This window comes from Lissotriton vulgaris, chromosome 2_1, assembly GCF_964263255.1.
Source record: "Lissotriton vulgaris chromosome 2_1, aLisVul1.2, whole genome shotgun sequence".
In the NCBI taxonomy this organism is placed as follows: Eukaryota; Metazoa; Chordata; class Amphibia; order Caudata; family Salamandridae; genus Lissotriton; species Lissotriton vulgaris.
In genome coordinates, this window is record NC_141687.1 from 767862941 (window position 1) to 767881897 (window position 18957).

At 42.8% G+C, this 18957-nt stretch overlaps 1 protein-coding gene across 1 annotated transcript in view; it reads left to right on the plus strand.

Annotated features, from left to right (window-relative positions):
- Positions 1–9383: 9383 nt before the first annotated feature.
- Positions 9384–18957, plus strand: part of LOC147731129 (myosin-IIIb-like) — a 309461-nt gene continuing 299887 nt past the window's right edge. The window contains exon 1 of the mRNA XM_086954154.1: positions 9384–9487. Within this exon, the coding sequence (XP_086810280.1) occupies positions 9384–9487 (104 nt within the window). The remainder of the gene's footprint in view (positions 9488–18957) is intronic.

Here is an 18957-nt window from a genome sequence, read left to right on the forward strand (position 1 = left end):
AAGGTGGCCCTAGGCCATGGGCTCACTGGATGTTTAGAGCTGGAGAGTTTGGGAAGCCAGGAAGCTGAGGTAAAAAAGTTTGAAAAAAGGATATGGGGTTCGACCTTTCAAGACCTTCTGCAAGACCAAAATGAGAAGATTGTTGCTTCTGTTGCGATTTTCCAAATTTTCCACTTGGGTCTTGAGACTTTGAATTTCTCTGTGCATATTCTGAACTTGATCAGTAAATACTTGGACTGAAGAGATAGTTTTCTCGAGAAGATCTACCTTTTGATCTGTATGGGACCAGTTGTCTTCAAGACTTTGAAGGCAAGCGTTGGTGTCCGCCATGTAAGGTTTGAGCGAGCGGATTTCCTCCATGTATGGTTTGAGTGAACACATTTCTTCTAGTAAAGATCCAAAGAGATGGAAGAAGTTGTGTTAGGAGGTGATGGAGGATTTGTTTTTACGCGTTTCCCTCTAGAGGCAGACAACGAAGGTACTTTGGAAATGCTTTTGTTATTTGAGCAAGAAGGAAGAGGAGAGAAGCACTTAGGGAAGATGAGTCATTGGCTGCGTCCTCTATATTCTCTTGTAAAACACTGAAGGGTTTGGCATCTTCCAGAGAAATTGCAGAAGAAATAACTTGTTGCGCAGAATTACGACTGTGGCACGGCATTGCTATTGAGAGAGCAAAAAGTTGAGACAAGATGCAACAAGTTTCAGAAATTGAATGATTCAATAGCTTGAAAGGAGAATGCAGCACTAAACATTTGTTGAATATAAAAATTAATCCTCAAAAAGAGAACCAAACATATTCAATATGAGAGAAAGGATGGTTCAAAGCCGCCAAAATGGTATTAAGGATTCACAAAGCACAGTCAGGAAAACGAATAAATATGCAGAAAATGCAGGTGAAATATCCTGGAATACAAATTTCTTGAAAGTATATGTGCAGAGACTCACATTATAGATCTTCTTGTCAATAATGCAAGTTCTAGTGGAAGCATATTAGGAGAGACCAACTGCCAGCGTGACAGAAAAGGCTCATTCCAAAATGGCGGTGAAACTACATTGAGGTAAATACATGAAGAAAAACATTCCAGAATCAAAAACCTTTTTAGGGCCAAAAACTTCACCAAAGGCAGACAAAAATTAAAACAGAGGGCATATGAGATTGTATCCAGCAGCTCGCGAGGTGGCTCATGAAGGAAAAACCTGCAGCGCACGTCGGGGTGAAAAGCGCATCAAAATGGCGGTCGCAATCAAAATGCGAACCGTCATTGCTGAGAGAAAACGCCGAAAACGCTGCATAGTGCTCACCCCATAAATCAGCAGAGATATCAAAGGAGGCAGCCAGCACTCCGTAAATGAATGATGCGGCCGGCGGACCCCACAAAGCGCTGATAGCACTCGGAGTGCTCCCGTTCTGTTCACGCCGCTGCGGAGCTCCTCGGCTAGGCGGCCATTCCTGACGGCGCCAAAACCACGCCCCTTGATTCCAAACTTTTTGGAATGCTAAAGAAATGCCCATCCAGGCTTTTTTCTGTGGCACGTAGGAATTTACAGTTCATCATGGGCAGCCTCACACTTATTCACCCAGTGCATTTCCGGCTCCACAACCCTTTATCTGGGGTAACTATAATGTTACAACGAGCGCTCTGAAAAGTTCACTTGAAACTAAAATCTTAACCCCATGTGAAACATGCTATCCCTGAAATAATTGCCACTCATATCATGCTATATAATTTCTTACATCACTAAATCTGTGCTCAATAAACTCAACCATCACCGTGAGGGATTAAACCAACAAGATATAAATTCCCTCAAGAAAATAATAGAGTAAAAGTCCATAAATAAAGTGCTCCCCATGCGCGCATGAATTAAAATCCTTTTCCCAGAACCAACTCTCCACCCTATAGTAAACTCACAACCTGCAAAATTATTTCGTCGTGACCAGCAGCATAACTCCCTCTGGCAGGAAGGGGGAAACAACCTTTACAACGCAACTTTTACAACGCACTACCATTACAACAAAACTTTTACAACGCAACATCCATTACAACGCATGCATTTACAACGCAACCATTACAACGCATGACACTACAACGCACATCACTACAACACAAGTCATTACAATGCAGTCATTACAACGCATACCATTACAACGCATAGAATTACAACACATAGTACCCTTAAACTATCCAACACTTACCCTACTCTTGCACCCCCTGGAGGTAGAATAGTAATTTTTACCCCTAAACTATCCAACACTTACCCTACTGTTGCACCCCCGGAGTTAGAATAGTCATTTTTACCCCTACACTATCCAACACTTACCCTACTGTTGCACCCCCTGGAGTTAGAATAGTGATTTTTACCACTACACTATCCAACACTTACCCTACTGTTGCACCCCCTGGAGTTAGAATAGTAATTTTTACCCCTACACTATCCAACACTTACCCCACTATCCAATACTTACCTTACATGCAATGTAAAGTTATGCGTTGTAATGGTATGCGTTGTAAAGGTAGTATGCGATGTAATGGAATGCGTTGTAAAGGTAGTTTTTAAAAATTCGTTGTAAATGCATGCGTTGTAATGGAATGGGTTGTAATGGATGTTGCATGGTAAAAAATCCGTTGTAAAGGTAGGCGTTGTAAAGTATGCATTGTAACGTCATACATCCGCAGGAAGGTGTTGGTTCTGCTTGAACTTTCCAATAAAATGCTTCAGGGATCAATGGGAACTTTTTTTTTCAAGATAAGTTTGAAAATGCCTGTCAAACCAAGAATTTATACCCCGTTTTGACCAAAATGTGACAATTTTTCAGCCGTAGCCACTCTAAATGGTCACTTTTATAATTAGGGTAAAATGTTTATCAAACCCCCATATGTGTTGCGACAAGCATTTTTAACTCTTTTATAGTTGGAAAACAACATTTTCCTCACTTCTTGGTTAAACCACCCACCTCTTGCCAGCTAGCCACCGATATCTGCTGGATAAGTGTCGAATTAGGTGGAGAAAAGGCAACTAATTTACTCAGTCGACAGATGTGCCATCGTCCGCTCCTCCCGCCACCCCATTGTGCCCCGGTGCCAAGACTAGGGCAAGGGTAAGGCTTAAACAGGTCTGCTAGAAGGGTTACTGCCTTAATTTAATGCAGCATCTAAACTGTAGAAACCCATCGTATGAAAACGTGACACTCCTTCCCAGCAGTTGTCAGCACAAAATATGAAAATATAGAAGCCAATAAACAACACATTTACACCTGTCTTTTTTTATACAGCACTAATTTTCAAAGTCTTTCAGTTAAGTAGCACAGTAAGTAATAGTTGTTATTACCCATATCACTGGTACCCGATGTATCAACCTGAAAAGAATGAAAACTGAGTTGGCTACAGCTAAAGGTGAATCTCTGACCTTCAGATTGCTCATATTCTTTTTACAGTAGAAACACTAACCCACTGAGATATCTCAATGGCCACAACTGCTGTTCAAGTGTATAAGCTAGCTCAGTGGGTTAAGGCAACCTCTGCCTAGTTCTGTATGTCTTCAGTAGATTTCACTAGCCAATATGGGTGGCTAATGTATTCTTGTAGAGGACCATGTAATCTCTAGGACTCAGGTTTTTATCCTATTCCAGTGATTTTGAGTAGGGGTGGGCGTCAAATTTTGCTCCGTGCCAGAGTTTGTGGAGTTTTGCCCACTTGGTGCCCCACGTAGAGAGCAGAGTTCCAAAAAATTCTGCATGGAGGGGATTTTTTTTCCCCATGCTGCTTGCCAATGTCAAGTTGGCGAGCACGAGTGAGGAAAATTATACGCTAGACCACCTCCCGGTGAGATTTCTCAACGCAGGCGGTCTCGGCAGGTTGCTACCGCTCGCGTTGAGGAAGCTGCTTCCCGAGTAGAACATCTACTCAATCGGCAGAAAGAAGTAGCACCCTCTTGCGCTTCGCATGGTTCCATTCAAGCTCATTTTACATCATGGGACAAACTCCCAGTGCTAAAAATCAGCACGGGCAGCGTGACTTACCGCACTCCCCTGCCTGCAGAACTCTACGGAGCGCAGCAGAGTGTTTTTGGCACTTTGCTGAGTTACGCATAGCAGAATTCCACAAACTCCACCCAGGTCTAATTTAGAGGGCCTCATTAGTAGTGTCCTAGTATAGTACCCGTTATCCTACCCGCTGACTTTCGATTAGAGTTAGGGTCCTTGTAATTCTGGGGGATGAGGAATAACAGGTATTACAAGATTTTGGAGAATAATGTGCAGAAATCGGTGTTACTGTGATTCCCACATATATTTCTCTATTGGTTTACCAAGGAACTGTGCCTGCTTGAAGCAGGTGATACCTTTGGATGAATTAACTCTGACTTCCATTGCTCCCATATAGCTTATAATTCAATGGGGCTGGTAACTTCTGTTACAGGCCCCTTAGAATTAATGAGTCGGTCATCATGAGGGCCTTAGTAGTTTTCTGCAATTGCTGCAGAGATTCAGATCTAACTTGAAGGTTGCAAGCTGCAATGAAGCTAACATAGCTGAGGAGGTTATACACCATCTGCAAAGTCATGTGATTTGCTTCGATAAGTTTGAGTCTCTGCATGGCTAACTCATTTTTCATTTTTCATTTTTCTCTGGGTGATAAAATGAGTAACATTGATTTGGGTGGTAAATGGACACTTATTGTCAGGTGTCAGTGAAAATATGGTTTATGTTGTGTGCTAGGTAATATTTCCCTAGACCTGCAACATATTAAATATGTTGTGGATTCAAGAGAGGTTATTTTCCTTTTCCATGTTGAATACATTTGAAACTTTCATGTGGAAAACAATTTACTGTTTAAGGCAGGTTGAAACATATTTCATTTTCAAATCTCTCTATTTGTTGTCTTACGTAGTGTGAGTCGGACTCAATTAGCAGCAGAGCACTTTACAAAGATAACTGGAACAACAACGTGACCAACTTACATTTTTGAGACAAACTCTCAAGGTAAACCGTATGACCGGGTCTAAGCAGGTTCCTGTATCTGACCAGCTCTATATTGTGGTCAGCCTCAAATTGCAACTAGGTCCCATTGTACCGCAATCATTTGACCACGGTTGGCACTTTTTGTTGTATATATATTTAAAAGTTAAAAATTACATCTCCAGTTACCCTCATTACATTGTTGTTATTTTGGGGTCATTTTACTTGGTAAAACTTACTCTATAGTTCTAAATTGGTTTGGAATTTCTCTTGTCTAGTGAGTTACGGCCGGCCTCTAAATGTAAAAAAAAATGTAAATTGATACTTGTATAGCGCACTACTCACCCGCAAGGGTCTCAAGGCGCTTGTATGAATACCGCTGTGGGACCCATCCTGGCTTTCCCTGTGAGGCGTCCACTCCTGGGCACCCCCAAGGTGGAGGCCAGGCATCCTTAGCGTTGTGGGGGCCGTTGTGGAGATTAAGCAAGCTATTGCCCAGAGTTGCAGAGTGGGACTCCATGATTGGAATAGGCACCGAGGCTAGAATGATCAGGTCCGTGGAATTTTGAGCCCAAGACCCGCCGAGGCAGGGAATGGAACCCTGGTCCCGGGCTAGACCTCTGCATCAGTGTCTGCCGCTCTAATCATTGAGCCACACTTCTCCACTGTGTGCCTCTCTGTGCTATAGCTCCCAGGGAGTTGAGCTCCAATTACTTTAGTGACTTTGAGGGTATTTCCCTGTCAAAGATTGTGTTTGCTGCTTAAGGTGACTGACTATTCATTGCTTTAACCAACAATACAATTTCATATGCCACCCATCACTTTTTTGTTTACTTCAGTGTGCACCCTAAGTGCAACGGGTAAGCTCCCAACGTAGATCCCATGCTCCCTGTGCCACTGGAACCAAGCTGCACTTGACTGAGGAGTCCCAACTGAGGCAAACCCTGTCTTACAGCACTTGTGTTCTGGTTCAGAGAGGACCTGGCTTGGCAGGTCGAGCTGGACTTTTCCTATTTGAATAAGACCAAGACTGATTTACATATGGCTGGGTCTAATCTGATGGGGCTTCTTGGGCAAAAAATACAGATGGAATGGGATCCTGTCTGAGTAATATCAATGGCTGAAATTGATTTAAGCATTTAACCCATCACTTTTTTGTTTAATTCAATGTGATGCCCTAAGTGTAATCAATATTCCAGACACCAGTCCTGTGCCTACTGTGGCACTGGAACTAAGCTATACCTAACTGATGAGCCCTTATAAGAGTGAAACCAGTCTTAGGTTGCTTGTATTCCTGTTTAGGGAAAACCTGGTCTGGCAGTTCGGGCTGGACTGTTCTTATTGAAACAGAGTCAGGACTGATTTGCATATGGCTGAGTCCAAACTGAGGTGGCAAGGTGTGCAAAATAATGATGGACTGGGATACAGCCAGAGTAATTACTTGTGGCCGAGTTTCATTCAAGCATTCTATACATGACTTTTTTTGTGTACTTCAGTTATAATACTGTCGAGCAGAAACCTCTCATTAACTTGGCCAGCAGCATTGCAAGGTAACCATGGACTCAAATGCGAGCAAAGAAAATGCGCCCACTCACAGTCTGGTAGTAAAATGCAGTCATATTTGGGGTTCGGAGGGCTACTCAGACCCCTGGACCCCACTGCCACTGCTCCTGCTACACTTACAAGAGTCTATGCACGTTTGCACATTAATCATGACAGTGAGTGTCCCCCTTTTGAACGAATTTTATGGGCCTACATGAAAAGGTTTGATGTGACCATCCTTTCTCTGTGTACTTGCACTCTCCAGACTGTGAGGTACCCTCACTGTGCAGAGCACAAAGTCGGCTATAGAACTAGACCTTGTTTCCTCCACTCGATCATGCTTCCATAACTTGAAATGTACGAAATGCACTGCTTGGTAGAGAAAGCATTGGCAAATGTCACAACTCATCATGTTAATACCGCTCCCGGGGAACACGTCGTGCTTCGAGATTGTAAGGGCGCATGGTAGCTATGGTGATGTTCAACTATCCCCGCGCTACCCTGACTCGTTATCCCGATCTTAGATTTTGTCTGTCAAAGAAGTTTATTTTCGTAACTCTTTTTTTTCTGTTGAGTAATTTTGAACTTGGATACAAAGTTGAAAAGGAACTTTTTTGTAACAAAACCATGAAATTGTATGAGCGATTGTATACATTCTTAAGTGCGGGTGGGACATTGATAACATTTTAAAAAGCATAAATAATTCACCAGTATTTGCTATCCATAATCATTAAAAAGGCATAACAAACAATCAATCATATGTGGTTCATCTACCAATCTATTCAAAGGTGCATATTAATACTAATTATAGCCACACAAAATGCAATAAAGAGAGTTAACGAAGCATTTGAAGAATTGACTTAGCCTTGGAGGCAAACGCTGCTAATTGACACAAAGACTATAGATGGTGACATGTTAAAGGACAATAGTAATAACTTGCTTTTTACATGGTGCTAAACACTGCACTTCTGTTGTTTCTAAGGTCTGTAAGTAATAGATGTTGCTATTACTCTATTTATGGTGCTCAATTTACCCACCTTGGAAGAATTCAACCCCATGACCTCTAGGACGGCGCATTTGACATGTTTTTGTTTGTGATGCACACTACCTTTTGGTATTTCTTTAATTAATTTATTGAGTGTCCAAAATAATGTGAAGTGATTCACAGGGCAATGAGTTAAAGGTTAACAACAGAAACAAATGCACAATAAAAAAACTGTAATTGTTGACAGGATACTGCAATATCAGGTGTTGGCAGTGCCAGTAATTCTGTCTTATACACAAACGTGCCTCTTCTGTCATTTATGGATTTAGGCATTCAGCAAGCCATCATATATCCTCAGTCAATAGTCTTTGTACTTATGCATCTTTTCATCCACTCAGCGACTCATTTGTGCATTCACCCACTTACACAACCACAATAAAACACAAGCAAGCTTCAGAGAACACACAATATAAATTAAAAAGAAGAATAACAGAAAAAAGGAAAAAGAGATGCAGTGTAAACATAACGCTGGGAGTGGGGGGCATATGCTTGCAACAATAAATAAAATTAAACTTACCAGCGCATGGCCATCTTGCAAGGGTATTGTACATACTGAATCACCGTTTTAAAATTCCAGCATGGCTGTCACTTCCCCAATCAATGTTTTGGCCACAATGGAAGGGTAAAAAAAATTATACACTGTTGTCAATACCATTTCCTGATAATCACCAGGTTTAGAGGTAGCGGTCAAGCTGGCTGTGGCACACTGCAGAGCAAATGAGTAACAAGCAAGAGGCCCATTAGCTCTGTTTGGTGAGCTGTATTGTATTCTACAAAATGAAAATAAAAGAGCAGAAGGAAAGAAATTAAAGAGAGAAAAATTAAAACTAAATGAGTGGACCACCAGCCCAGCCATTGAAGCACACACATTTTCAGGCAGCTATTGATTCACAACAAAACTCTTGACTGTTACAGTAATCTGTGGAATTTCACTTGCCCTTAGCCACTGTCAACAACATCGCTGCCTCCCAAAAATTCTGTGACAACCTATTCAACTTCTTCCACAGCAAAATCACAAACTTCTACAGCCACTGTCCACACCAACCCAACCCCAGAAAGGTCTTAGCTAACCTACCAACCACCAACCAAGATGCCCACCAGACCGAATGGACAACCATCACCAGAAACGACACAGCAGCAATTATGCGGACCATCCACTTAGGGGTCCAGACAGACCCATGCCCCCAGTACATCTACAACCTGGGAATATCACCTATCAGTATCACTCTGATCTACATCATTAACACCTCCATTATGTCTGCCCCTTTTCCAGATGAATGGAAACTTGAAGAAGTCAACGCCATCCTCAAGAAGCCCACAGCCGACCCGAATCAATTGAGCAACTTCATACCCATCCCCATGCTCCTCCATCCAGCCTAAGTGATTGAGAAGGCCATCAACAAGTAATTCACAACCCACCTCGAACTTCACCATTTTCCAGGCAACACTCAATCAGGATTCAGAAAGAATCACAGCATTGAAACAGCTCTCATTGTGGCCTCTACCAACATTTTCTAATCATCCTGGACCAAAGAGAAACAATGGCCCTCATCCTTCTCGACCTTCGACACTGTCTATCATAGTACCCTCATAAGAAGACTCAACAAGATTGCATATAAGGATCGGCTCTCAAATGGATCTGTTCCTTCCTCACTGGAAGAACCCAAAGGGTCAGGCTGTCACCCTTAACATCAGAGACCACGAAACTGATTTGCAGAGTCCCACAGAGATCGTCCATCAACCCCACCCTTTTCAACATATACATTACACAGCTCACCAACATCGTCTGATCACAAGACATCACAGCCATCTCCTACGCGAGACACCCAACTCATCCTCTCCATGAAGGACAAGACAACCACCATCAGGATCAACTTCACCAACTGCATGACCATGATAGCAGATTGTATGCGAACCAATTGCTTACAGCTCAACTCCATCAAGATGTAAGTTCTGGTCCTTGGCAACAAGACCTCCCCATGGCACTCTACCTGGTGGCTGTTGGACCTAAGACCAACACTCACATCCACAGACCATGCAAGAAATCTAGGAATCATCCTAGTTGACAAACTCAGCATGGCGGCTCAAGTCCATGCAGTGTGCATCTCCTGCTGCCAAATACTACACATGCTATGAAAGATCTTCAAATAGTTTCCTGAGAACACCAGACGGACCGTCACACATGCACTCATCACCAGCAGGCTGGACTCAAGCAACACTCTCTACACCAGAATCTAGAAACAATTCCTACTCAGACCATCCAGAGAACTGCTACAAGAATCATACTTGACCTCCCATGCCGTACCCAGATCACAACACACATCAAGAACTTTACCATTCACAAATGTAGTCAATTCAAACTTCCCACACACACATACAAAGCCCTACAGAACTCAGGACCAAAATACCTGAACAGTTGCATACACTTTCCCCAACCCACCAGACACCTATGCTCTGCCTCACTCTCACTCACATACGTTCCTGGCATCTGCAAAAGCAAAACTGGAGGTTGCTCATCCTCCTACATCGCACCCAAGACATGGAAGGACCTTTGTCAACACATTAGACTTTAACATAATGTGATAAAAATCTATTGCTAAAGGCCTTTTGGCTTTAACAATGCTTTTCAAAATAAATAAGACAAGCCTACTGTCTTTGTTACAAATTTCATAATAGCAGATCAAATGTATAGTATTGGACGTACCAAGTGAATCATTCAGCCCTATAGCCTTTAACATCAGAGTGTCACAATACCAACTTCAGGATGCTGTATTGAGTAGAAACTGTCCCATAAGGCAACCATCAGACATACAGTCATAAAATTACAACAGTATACAAAATTACCATTGCCAAAGCAAACACAATTTCTCCTAAGCAGTCTTAGCAATGAATATCAAATCTTCTATCCTCACGTTTTGTCAGAAGTGGTAGCTAACAACAAAACTCAAGCCTAGTACGGTAATCTGTGGGATTCCATGAAACCTCTCTGCAGGCTTTAGAAGATCGAAATAACAATTCACCCACACCTATAGACTTTAAAATATGCTTTTCACAATAAATACGTTGGGCCTACTGCCTTCATCATAGGTTTTCTAAATATGCAGATCAGGCCTGTCGCCTTGATCATTGGCTTACCACCGCAACCAACACAGCCATCCTGTTTGGAGCATAATCTTTCCTATAAGCCAAAAGTGCAATACAAGCAATCTTTTTCAGTGGAGGCACATAACTTCAGCCCAATCAAATGCTGAACTCAAGGACACCAACATGCGTGTGAAGCCCACACGCTTCTCTAAGTAGTACTTCTAAAAGGCCTTTTTTCTGTTGCTCACATAAGGTCTTACTGGAGCTCTTGTTGTCATGCCAGACTTCAAAAGTAACATTCCAGGAACTGATTACAGGGTATGAACAATTAGTTCAGGGGTGACATAGTAATTAGAGGAATAGAGAATTGGAGTGGAACATCATGGTAGCACATGAAATGCGTGTTATAATATAAAATCCCCAGGGGTTACCACAGTAGTTAAGAGATAGCCGTTGTAGAGAGAAGGCAGTGATCTAGGTTTCTAAAGGAGAACAGATACAGATGATTCTCTTAAAAAGGCGATTTTTTAAATCCTGTTTAAATACTGAGAAAAAAAAATGTGTGTATGACAAGTTGAATAGAGTTGTACGTCTTGGATAGACAAACATCAAAGAGTTGGACAATTAAATGAACATGTTTTATTAAAATAGAAAATCAACCAATAAGTAAACAATTTGGCCAGGGGCGGCCGGCACGGCTCGCAGGTTGGGTGGGGGGAGGGGGAGGGGGGGGGGCAGGCGCGCAGTGTGAGGTTGGTGGAGCGTGGTCTGAATTTAAAAAAATTAAAAATAATAACACTTACCTTGCCTCTGCCAGGTACCCCGTCTTCGCTCCTGCTCGCCGGCGTCTGATCGTCTGATTCTGGTTCGGTACAGGAAACAGGCAGCCTGGCTCCCACCCCTAAGCCAATCTCAACGCTCAATCACACGACACAGCGCCAAGCCAGGTGCAGTAGGGGTGGGCATGTTCTCCATGCAAGCTGTAATGCAGCCTGCATGGAGAAGGGGGAAAGTGCGCATGACTGTTTTGGGCAGCCCAAGAGGGCCGACCAAACAGTCATTGCACTCACTCCTCCCATGCAGCTCCGGCCCGCCCCGTCACGCACTGTAGTAGCAGGAGGACAAGATAAAATGAAAACAACATTCCGTTATCATTTTATTGTTTCCTTTCTTTTGCTGCTTCCTGGCAGTGGGGTGACGCTCCTCCGGCTTAGCGGAGGAATCGCCACTGAATTTGGCATTCCAATTAACACCCCTAGCTAAAGGTTCTCCTTCTCATCGATCAATTTACACACTTGTGATGTTGTTTAATAATTTCACTTGTAATGGCCATGTTTCCTGTTTTCACCCTCTTACTCTTCCTAGCAAACTCTCCCTTACCTCATAACAGTAACATACTTTTATTGTCTTTCTTATATCTCTTTAATAGTCATACTTGACTACAGAGCCTTATTATACAGCTTAAAACCTTTCTCCTGACTATTGTTATCAGATATTTTCCAACCCCAGAACTTCAAGTACGGTCTGATGGAGCATAAGAGACAGCGATTCATTCAACATGCTTTCTTGGCATATTGTGAATGTTCTCGTGAAGGGCTGTATGAGGCAGTTCACTGAATTTGGAATCCATTTTTCTGAGCACATTTTGGCCTGGCTCTCTCGGGATCATATCATACTCCAACTAGAGGGCACTTCCACTTCCCGAAGTCCTTCTGTAACTCTGCCTGCAACATGCACATTAGTTTAGAAGATGAGCCCTACTAGGGTGTTCATTCAACTGCTTTCCTAATCCTCTGATACCCATTCCTGTTTCCATTCCAGGGTTAGGGTCTCATCTACTGTTGCTTTGTAGTATTTAAATGTGTCATCTTTTTTGGTGTAGGCGGAGCTAGGACTTGTACAAGTGTCAGACTTGTTATCCCTAAACCCGCTTTTGTGGTGGATTAAGATCTGGAGTAGGGTTGAGTTGAAGTTAAATCGGCTGATTCTTGCGGACCGTTTGGCTCTTGATCGGACTCATTGAATACTGTGGATTGCCTACGTTAAGGCTGCTTTTGCTCACATAGGCAGACCCAATATCTATGAGTGCCCCAATTCCCTCTCCTGGCGTGATTTGGGGGTGTGTTAAAAAGATTGTTTTTAGAACGCTCCTGTTTGAAGAGAGAGTGTTTAGAGCTTGAGAAATCATCAGTTCTGGGTCATTTGCTGTTAGTAACCTTGCAGTGGGTGGAGACCTATCTCGGCAAGGTCAGCTCACAGCATTATAGGTTTTTATTTGCCAGGTTTAGCTTCAACCAATTGCATCATCTTTTGGCATCCGCATGTGGGTGGGCAGGGCCTGAGGCAGGGTTACCCTGCGGCTGTGACAACAGTCTCCGCAGGACAAGCTGCATTTTATAATGTTTTGTTCGTATTTTAGTTGGCCGAGGAATTGGTTTTCAACTCCCCTGCTGAAATCTTTGAATTTTAACCAAGTCTGGCCAGCCTTGATGTATCGTTAGCTGTTTCCCGCCGACTATGTTATTTAAATTGTTTTATCCATCTACGAGCTGCCTTGGTGTCCAGATGATCGAAACCTGATTAATGGATGTGATGTATACTGTTTTTATTAATTATTATTATTGTATGTTATTTATTAGCTATGAATTTGATACAGGTGATTTTGTGTGTATTCTTTTAAGGTGATTGTATCATCTGTATATCGATTTTAATGATGATAATGTGTCATCTGAGGCTCAGTTACTGCCTTGTTTAGCATTCTGGATTATCCGTGAGCTCCATTGTTGCACAGCCTCACTTAGGGCCATAAGTATCAAGCAAATTAGCATTTGCAAAAGCCGAAATTCGCAGAATTTCAGCCTTTGCAAATGCTAATTTGCTAAATGGTATTTATGAAACATTTTGGCAGCAAAATAAGGAATCGCAAAAGTTGCTATTCCTTATTTTGCGATTGCACTTAGGGAATCAATGCAATGTATCAAAGGAAAATTAATGCAAAAATGCCCATAAGGATTCGCAAATTACCACCAACTTCTAGTTGGTGGTAAGTTGCGAATTCTATTAATAAAACAATTTATTAAAAATCCAAAGGTGCCATATGACGCTCTTACATGCCCTTAGGGCATGTATGTGCGCCATATGCCCACACATGTCATTTTCAGGGGTGCAGCAGGGTGTTCTTGTGATACCCCTGCACCCTTGAAAATATTTCTAAATTGCGATTAGCAAATTGCTAATTGCAAATTTCCCCTTCATTCCTATGGGCCTCCTGGCCCATAGGAATGAATGGGAAATTTGCGATTGGCAATTTGCTAATCGCAATTTAGGAATGTTAAGGAATCGCTAAAAAGAAGCGATTTCCTAGATGCATACCATTTTGCGATTTCTAAATAGCGATTCCTTAAAAATCGCTATTTAGAAATCGCAAATGGTCATGATGATACATATGGACCTTAGTTTCTGTCTCTCTTTCCATCCCATGCATTCAGTACCTACAGCCCTTCTGTTGCAATGTAGTCAGCACCCCCTTGTTGTTCTTCTTGAGTTGTTTTGTTTATCTTTAACATTGTTCTTAATCACTTTTACATTTTGTTTGTGCTGCTTTCAGTGCTTGTTGGTTACTCTCTAGATTCTGCCATCAGGTAGCACATATGAAAGCTCTGTGGAGTTTTGTTTTTAGACCAGTTCCTGTCAGTACACCTTATTCGACATCATACTTCAGTCTTGGTTTTCACACCTCTATTGTGAGGCATCATCGGCTTTGTAGTGCCTTCTGTTGACGAACCTTGCCTAAATCACGTTCTGAGGTGGAGTTCTGTTAAATATTAAGGTTCCCTTGTTTAGAAGTATTCTGTATGACACATAGGTGACTTTCCACTCTCTCTATGCTCCAATCTGCTCTCTGTTCCTGGTTTCCCTGTTTCCTTTCTCGTCATTTAGCTTTCCTTGTCTTCCCCTCTCTAATTTCCTGTGTAGTCTTCCTTCGTTGGTGGTTCCCTGAGTCCTATCACCTGAGTAATTACCCACACCCACCTCTCTCCCTGCACGTGTGCTCGCCCCTGAGCTCCCAGTTATTCCTGCCTTTTGAGCTCAATGTACAGGATTCTTGCTTCTGTCGTTACTGTCGAGATGCTATGCAAACAATGGCTATCTGCTGCTTTGTAACAAGGCTTGCCTCTGTTTTATGTGTGCTTTGGGCATTTTTTGGTGTAATATTTGATTTTCCGATTTGTAGTATTGCTACATTAGCTTGTCAGTTCTTCTTGCTTGTTGCTATAGATCTCCTGTCCCTGTATTATACAGATTTATTGTCTTGTACTCCTAGTTTGTTCTACATACTGCTAGTCCTCTCCTTGTTTATATGCAGAAGTTTCGTATTGTATTTCAATGTTCTCTGAGCTAGATAATTCTAGCCCTGTTCTTGTTCGTGAAAATCTGGTCTTTCTTTTCCCTGACCACGTTTCTATATTGCTTTCACCTTGCTCCCTTTGCCCTCGCTTGTGTTTATATTGAAACCTTAGCTATTGTTACTCAGGGTGCCAGTAAGTTTCCAAGCCTTGGTGCCTCTTGTGCAGGGACTTACTTAGCACTCTTCTTCTAAAAGACCTACTGGGTGTTTTCCAAAATTCTGTGAGAGTAACTTCTCTTTGCTCTATTGTTAAATCTTTTTCCCTTAAAGGTAATTTACTTTCCATGAAGCATATCATTTATAGTTATTTGTCTATTGTTCTCTTGCTTTGTATTTTACTATTGCCTTCCATTTGTGTATTGTGCATTTGTATGTGTAGCCTGTCTAGTTTTGTCCTCTAAAGGTGTTACCTAATTCCAGCATAGCTGCCAAGCAGGTTGGCTTTTGTACACCCGACCCCAAATTAAAAGAGACCCACAACGTCGCCTGAAAGGTCATACACAGGAGAGAACAGAGAAGTATGTGGCTCACTGGCCCTATGTGTAGCAGGCAGCAAGCTAGGGGTAGCAGTTGCTACTTCTGGTGAACCGCATATGAAGTCTATTCTTCCTCCTTTTCTATGTTCCCTTCTCTTCCCCTCATGGTGTGTTTATTGTACACAAGAATGCGAGCATAACCCACATTTTTACATCTCATTTTGGTGCAGATTCACACATCTTTGGAATTCTGACTTCGAGCAGTACTTCTGAGAGGTGTGACAGTCACAGCTATTCAGTAGTATTCCCAATTGTAAACCTTTACAAATCTGTGCAATTACTTGTGTGGAAATGCTTAGTAAAAGTGTATTTTCACTTAGTAACATTTTTATTTTATTCATTAAAAAAAAAAAATCCCTGTGGAGAAATCCCATTCCCTATACCCCTATCAGGGGCGCCCTTAGGCATGTGCAAGCTGTGCACCTGCACAGGGCCACCAAACCCCAGGGGCCACCACGCCAATATATATCCTTAATGTAATAATCCTCTGAGGATGGATACATATTTGTGTGGCGGCCCCTGGCAGGGATTTGGGGGCCTCCGGCTCTGTTCCACTTCTGAAAACCCTGACCCCCCCATCTTCACTGGCCTCCGCGCTCAACCCCCCGGACCCCCTCTTCCGGGGCCCCCTACCTACGCTCCCAACCCAGGGCCGCTATGAGCCTAGAGCCGCCCCTGCCCCTATACCTCCTATTTGCGGGATTTTGTTTCCCCTGTCACATGCAGAGTAGCGTTTCCTTCTACCACTGGCAGACATAAATTACCAACCATATCCAGGGTATAAATGGACAATGTAAAAGTTGTGAATACCTACAAACTCATCACAGACATGTGACTTTGTGGGTGTTCACCAAATTGTAATGGCATGCTCTCCCTGAAATACTCACCCAAGGCCTCTGGGAGCAGAATTACTGGTGCACAAATTACACCATAGTGGTGTAATGTCAGTGCTTAATTTGACCAGGAGCTTTCAGGTGCTCAGCACCTGCCCTTCTTTCACAGGGCTGGGGCTACAATTTCTGACCCTGCAGGTGGTGGTCTCAATAATAATTGTTCAAATTCAAAATAAAAAGAATAACATACATTGCATGGTTTCTGGCTGGTAAATGTTCACAAACCGGCCAGCATATGCTTGTCCAGGCAGGCACGATTGTGTATCACCAAGTTAGTGATGATGTCATTTCGCCGATCACAACTCCAAGAAGTCATCAACAAACTATGTCTTGCATTCTATTCCCAGAGTCTGCTGCACCATGCCACTGCCTGAGCCTAAGCCTCCCATTGGATAATTGTAGCTGGGGGCTGGCTCAAGATGGAGTTGAGGCAAAGAAGCTGCGAGAGCCCATTTGGAAATTGGGAGTGTGGGCTCTTGAGGAAGAATAAACGAAAGTTAGTGTGGACTTTCCACTTGCTGTGTAGCCAGAGTAGCATATCCTGCAGCCCTGCATTGTTGCTATCCTCAACGTGCTCGATGCGGCTGTGGCCCAACACAACTTTTGTGCGCCATGGCGTCACCTGTAGAATCTATGCGCTGCACCCCAGCATGGTAATTGCTGAGCGTGCGTGAATCCAGTAGGCACCACAGCCATACTTACCAGCATTGGCAGCATTACGGCTGGGGACACTGCCTGTGCTGTAGCAGGCAGTGTCACAGCAAGCTGAGCAGTGGATGCCAATGCCGTCGCCTTCCCTGGACCTACTAATTACAGGCAGCACTAGTAGTGACATCACCTGCTGTGCTCGAGCAGCTACCTGTTCTGCAAATAACCCAGTTATGCTGCACTGATTAATATATGCAAAAAAATAATTTTCATTTGTTTTTCCTTTTTATTTTTGCACTCAGTGTAGGTAAGAAAGTAAAACACATGTCATCTTCCTCTTCTTTAGGAAAGACAACAGGAAAACGCAGAGTTAAAAATAGCAGGGACATGTACAGGCTGACGACAGGGGCCACAGGCAGCAGCAGTGTTATAGATGAGAGAGAGAGCAGGAGTAAAGAGGAGAAATAAACAACAGGAGAGGAGAGAGATAAGACTTAGCTAAGTAAAAGAAAAGGAGAGCAAATCAGATACAAAGAGAAAGCAGCCATGATGTGAAGAAGAGAGCATTAAGAAGAGAGAAGATAGAATCAAAGGATGTAGAGGACAGGACAGAGGAATAAAGCAGACAAATGATAAAATGGAGACACAGCTAATCACTACTAGAAGAGTGATCGTAAAGAGGCAAGATCGAGGGGAAAGAGAGCAGAGCATGGATAAAAGTGAAGAGGAAAAAAGGCAGGGGTACAATGAATTGAGGGCAAATCAGAAATGCAGGGAATAAGGTAACACATCAGGTGTGACAAAGATGATAGAAAACAATTAGAGAGGTGAGAAGGTAGAATCTTAGAGCAAAGACGAAGGGGACAGACAACAGATCAAGGTTAGAAGATAGAGACTAAGGCAGTGAGAGGATTGAAAGTGGGGCTCACCGGAGGAAGAAGTGAGCTGTGGCAGCCTTGGCAACATTTGCAGCACCTGCACTTATGTTTTTACAAATTAAGCACTGTGTAATATTACATGTGTGTAAATTGATTCAAGGTCCGTGATTTGCAAAAGGGAATTTGAACTAATTGGTTATGTGAATCGGGTCCAGGGATTTCAAATCATTATCTTGCACTGCTCCTTAAACCCCAGGGGAATACTCCGCGTTACACCTATCTTGCGTCATCAGTATGGTAAATAGTACACATTTGGTAGAACTTCAGCAGTTTTAAGTGATCCCATGTCACAGAAAAATCCCTAGGTCCTACTTTGTGAATCAGAATTTTCCAAGACAACTTTCGACTTTTCTGTGTTACTTCGGAATACCGTGCAGAAAAATATGGAGGGAATCAAGGGCAGTGTGTGCAGAGAAATTGTGCGCGATCTAGTCTAGAAGAGGAGTGCATTCATCTTCACCAGGCAAAATGGCTGTGAAAGTCTTGTAGCGAAGGGCAAAGTGAATATGCTTTGACAAAACTGTGAAGCATTCTCGGCCTGTGATGCTAAGTTTGCATACTTATGTAAGAGCACATGTCTCGGAGCTAGCCCTAGTGAAATCCATCCTTTTAGTTACCTATCTCAGTGAGTTTATTACTGGGCTTCACCACCTGGCAGTTCAAAGATCTCAGTGTACAAAGAATGTAGAGGAAGTGGGGTGGTGAGAGGGAGGTCTTTGGATTTTCATCCCAGAAAACCAGCAACTTCTTATTGAGTAATGCAGGGGAAACTCCCAATTCAACACTTTGGAAGAGCACTGCCTAGTATTTGGCCTGTTTGAAGGTTTTGGAGGGAAGAGGACAGGCATGCACATTTAGAGAAGGATGTTCGCTGTCTTTTGAGTAGACTGCCATATTTGTATTTGCCCA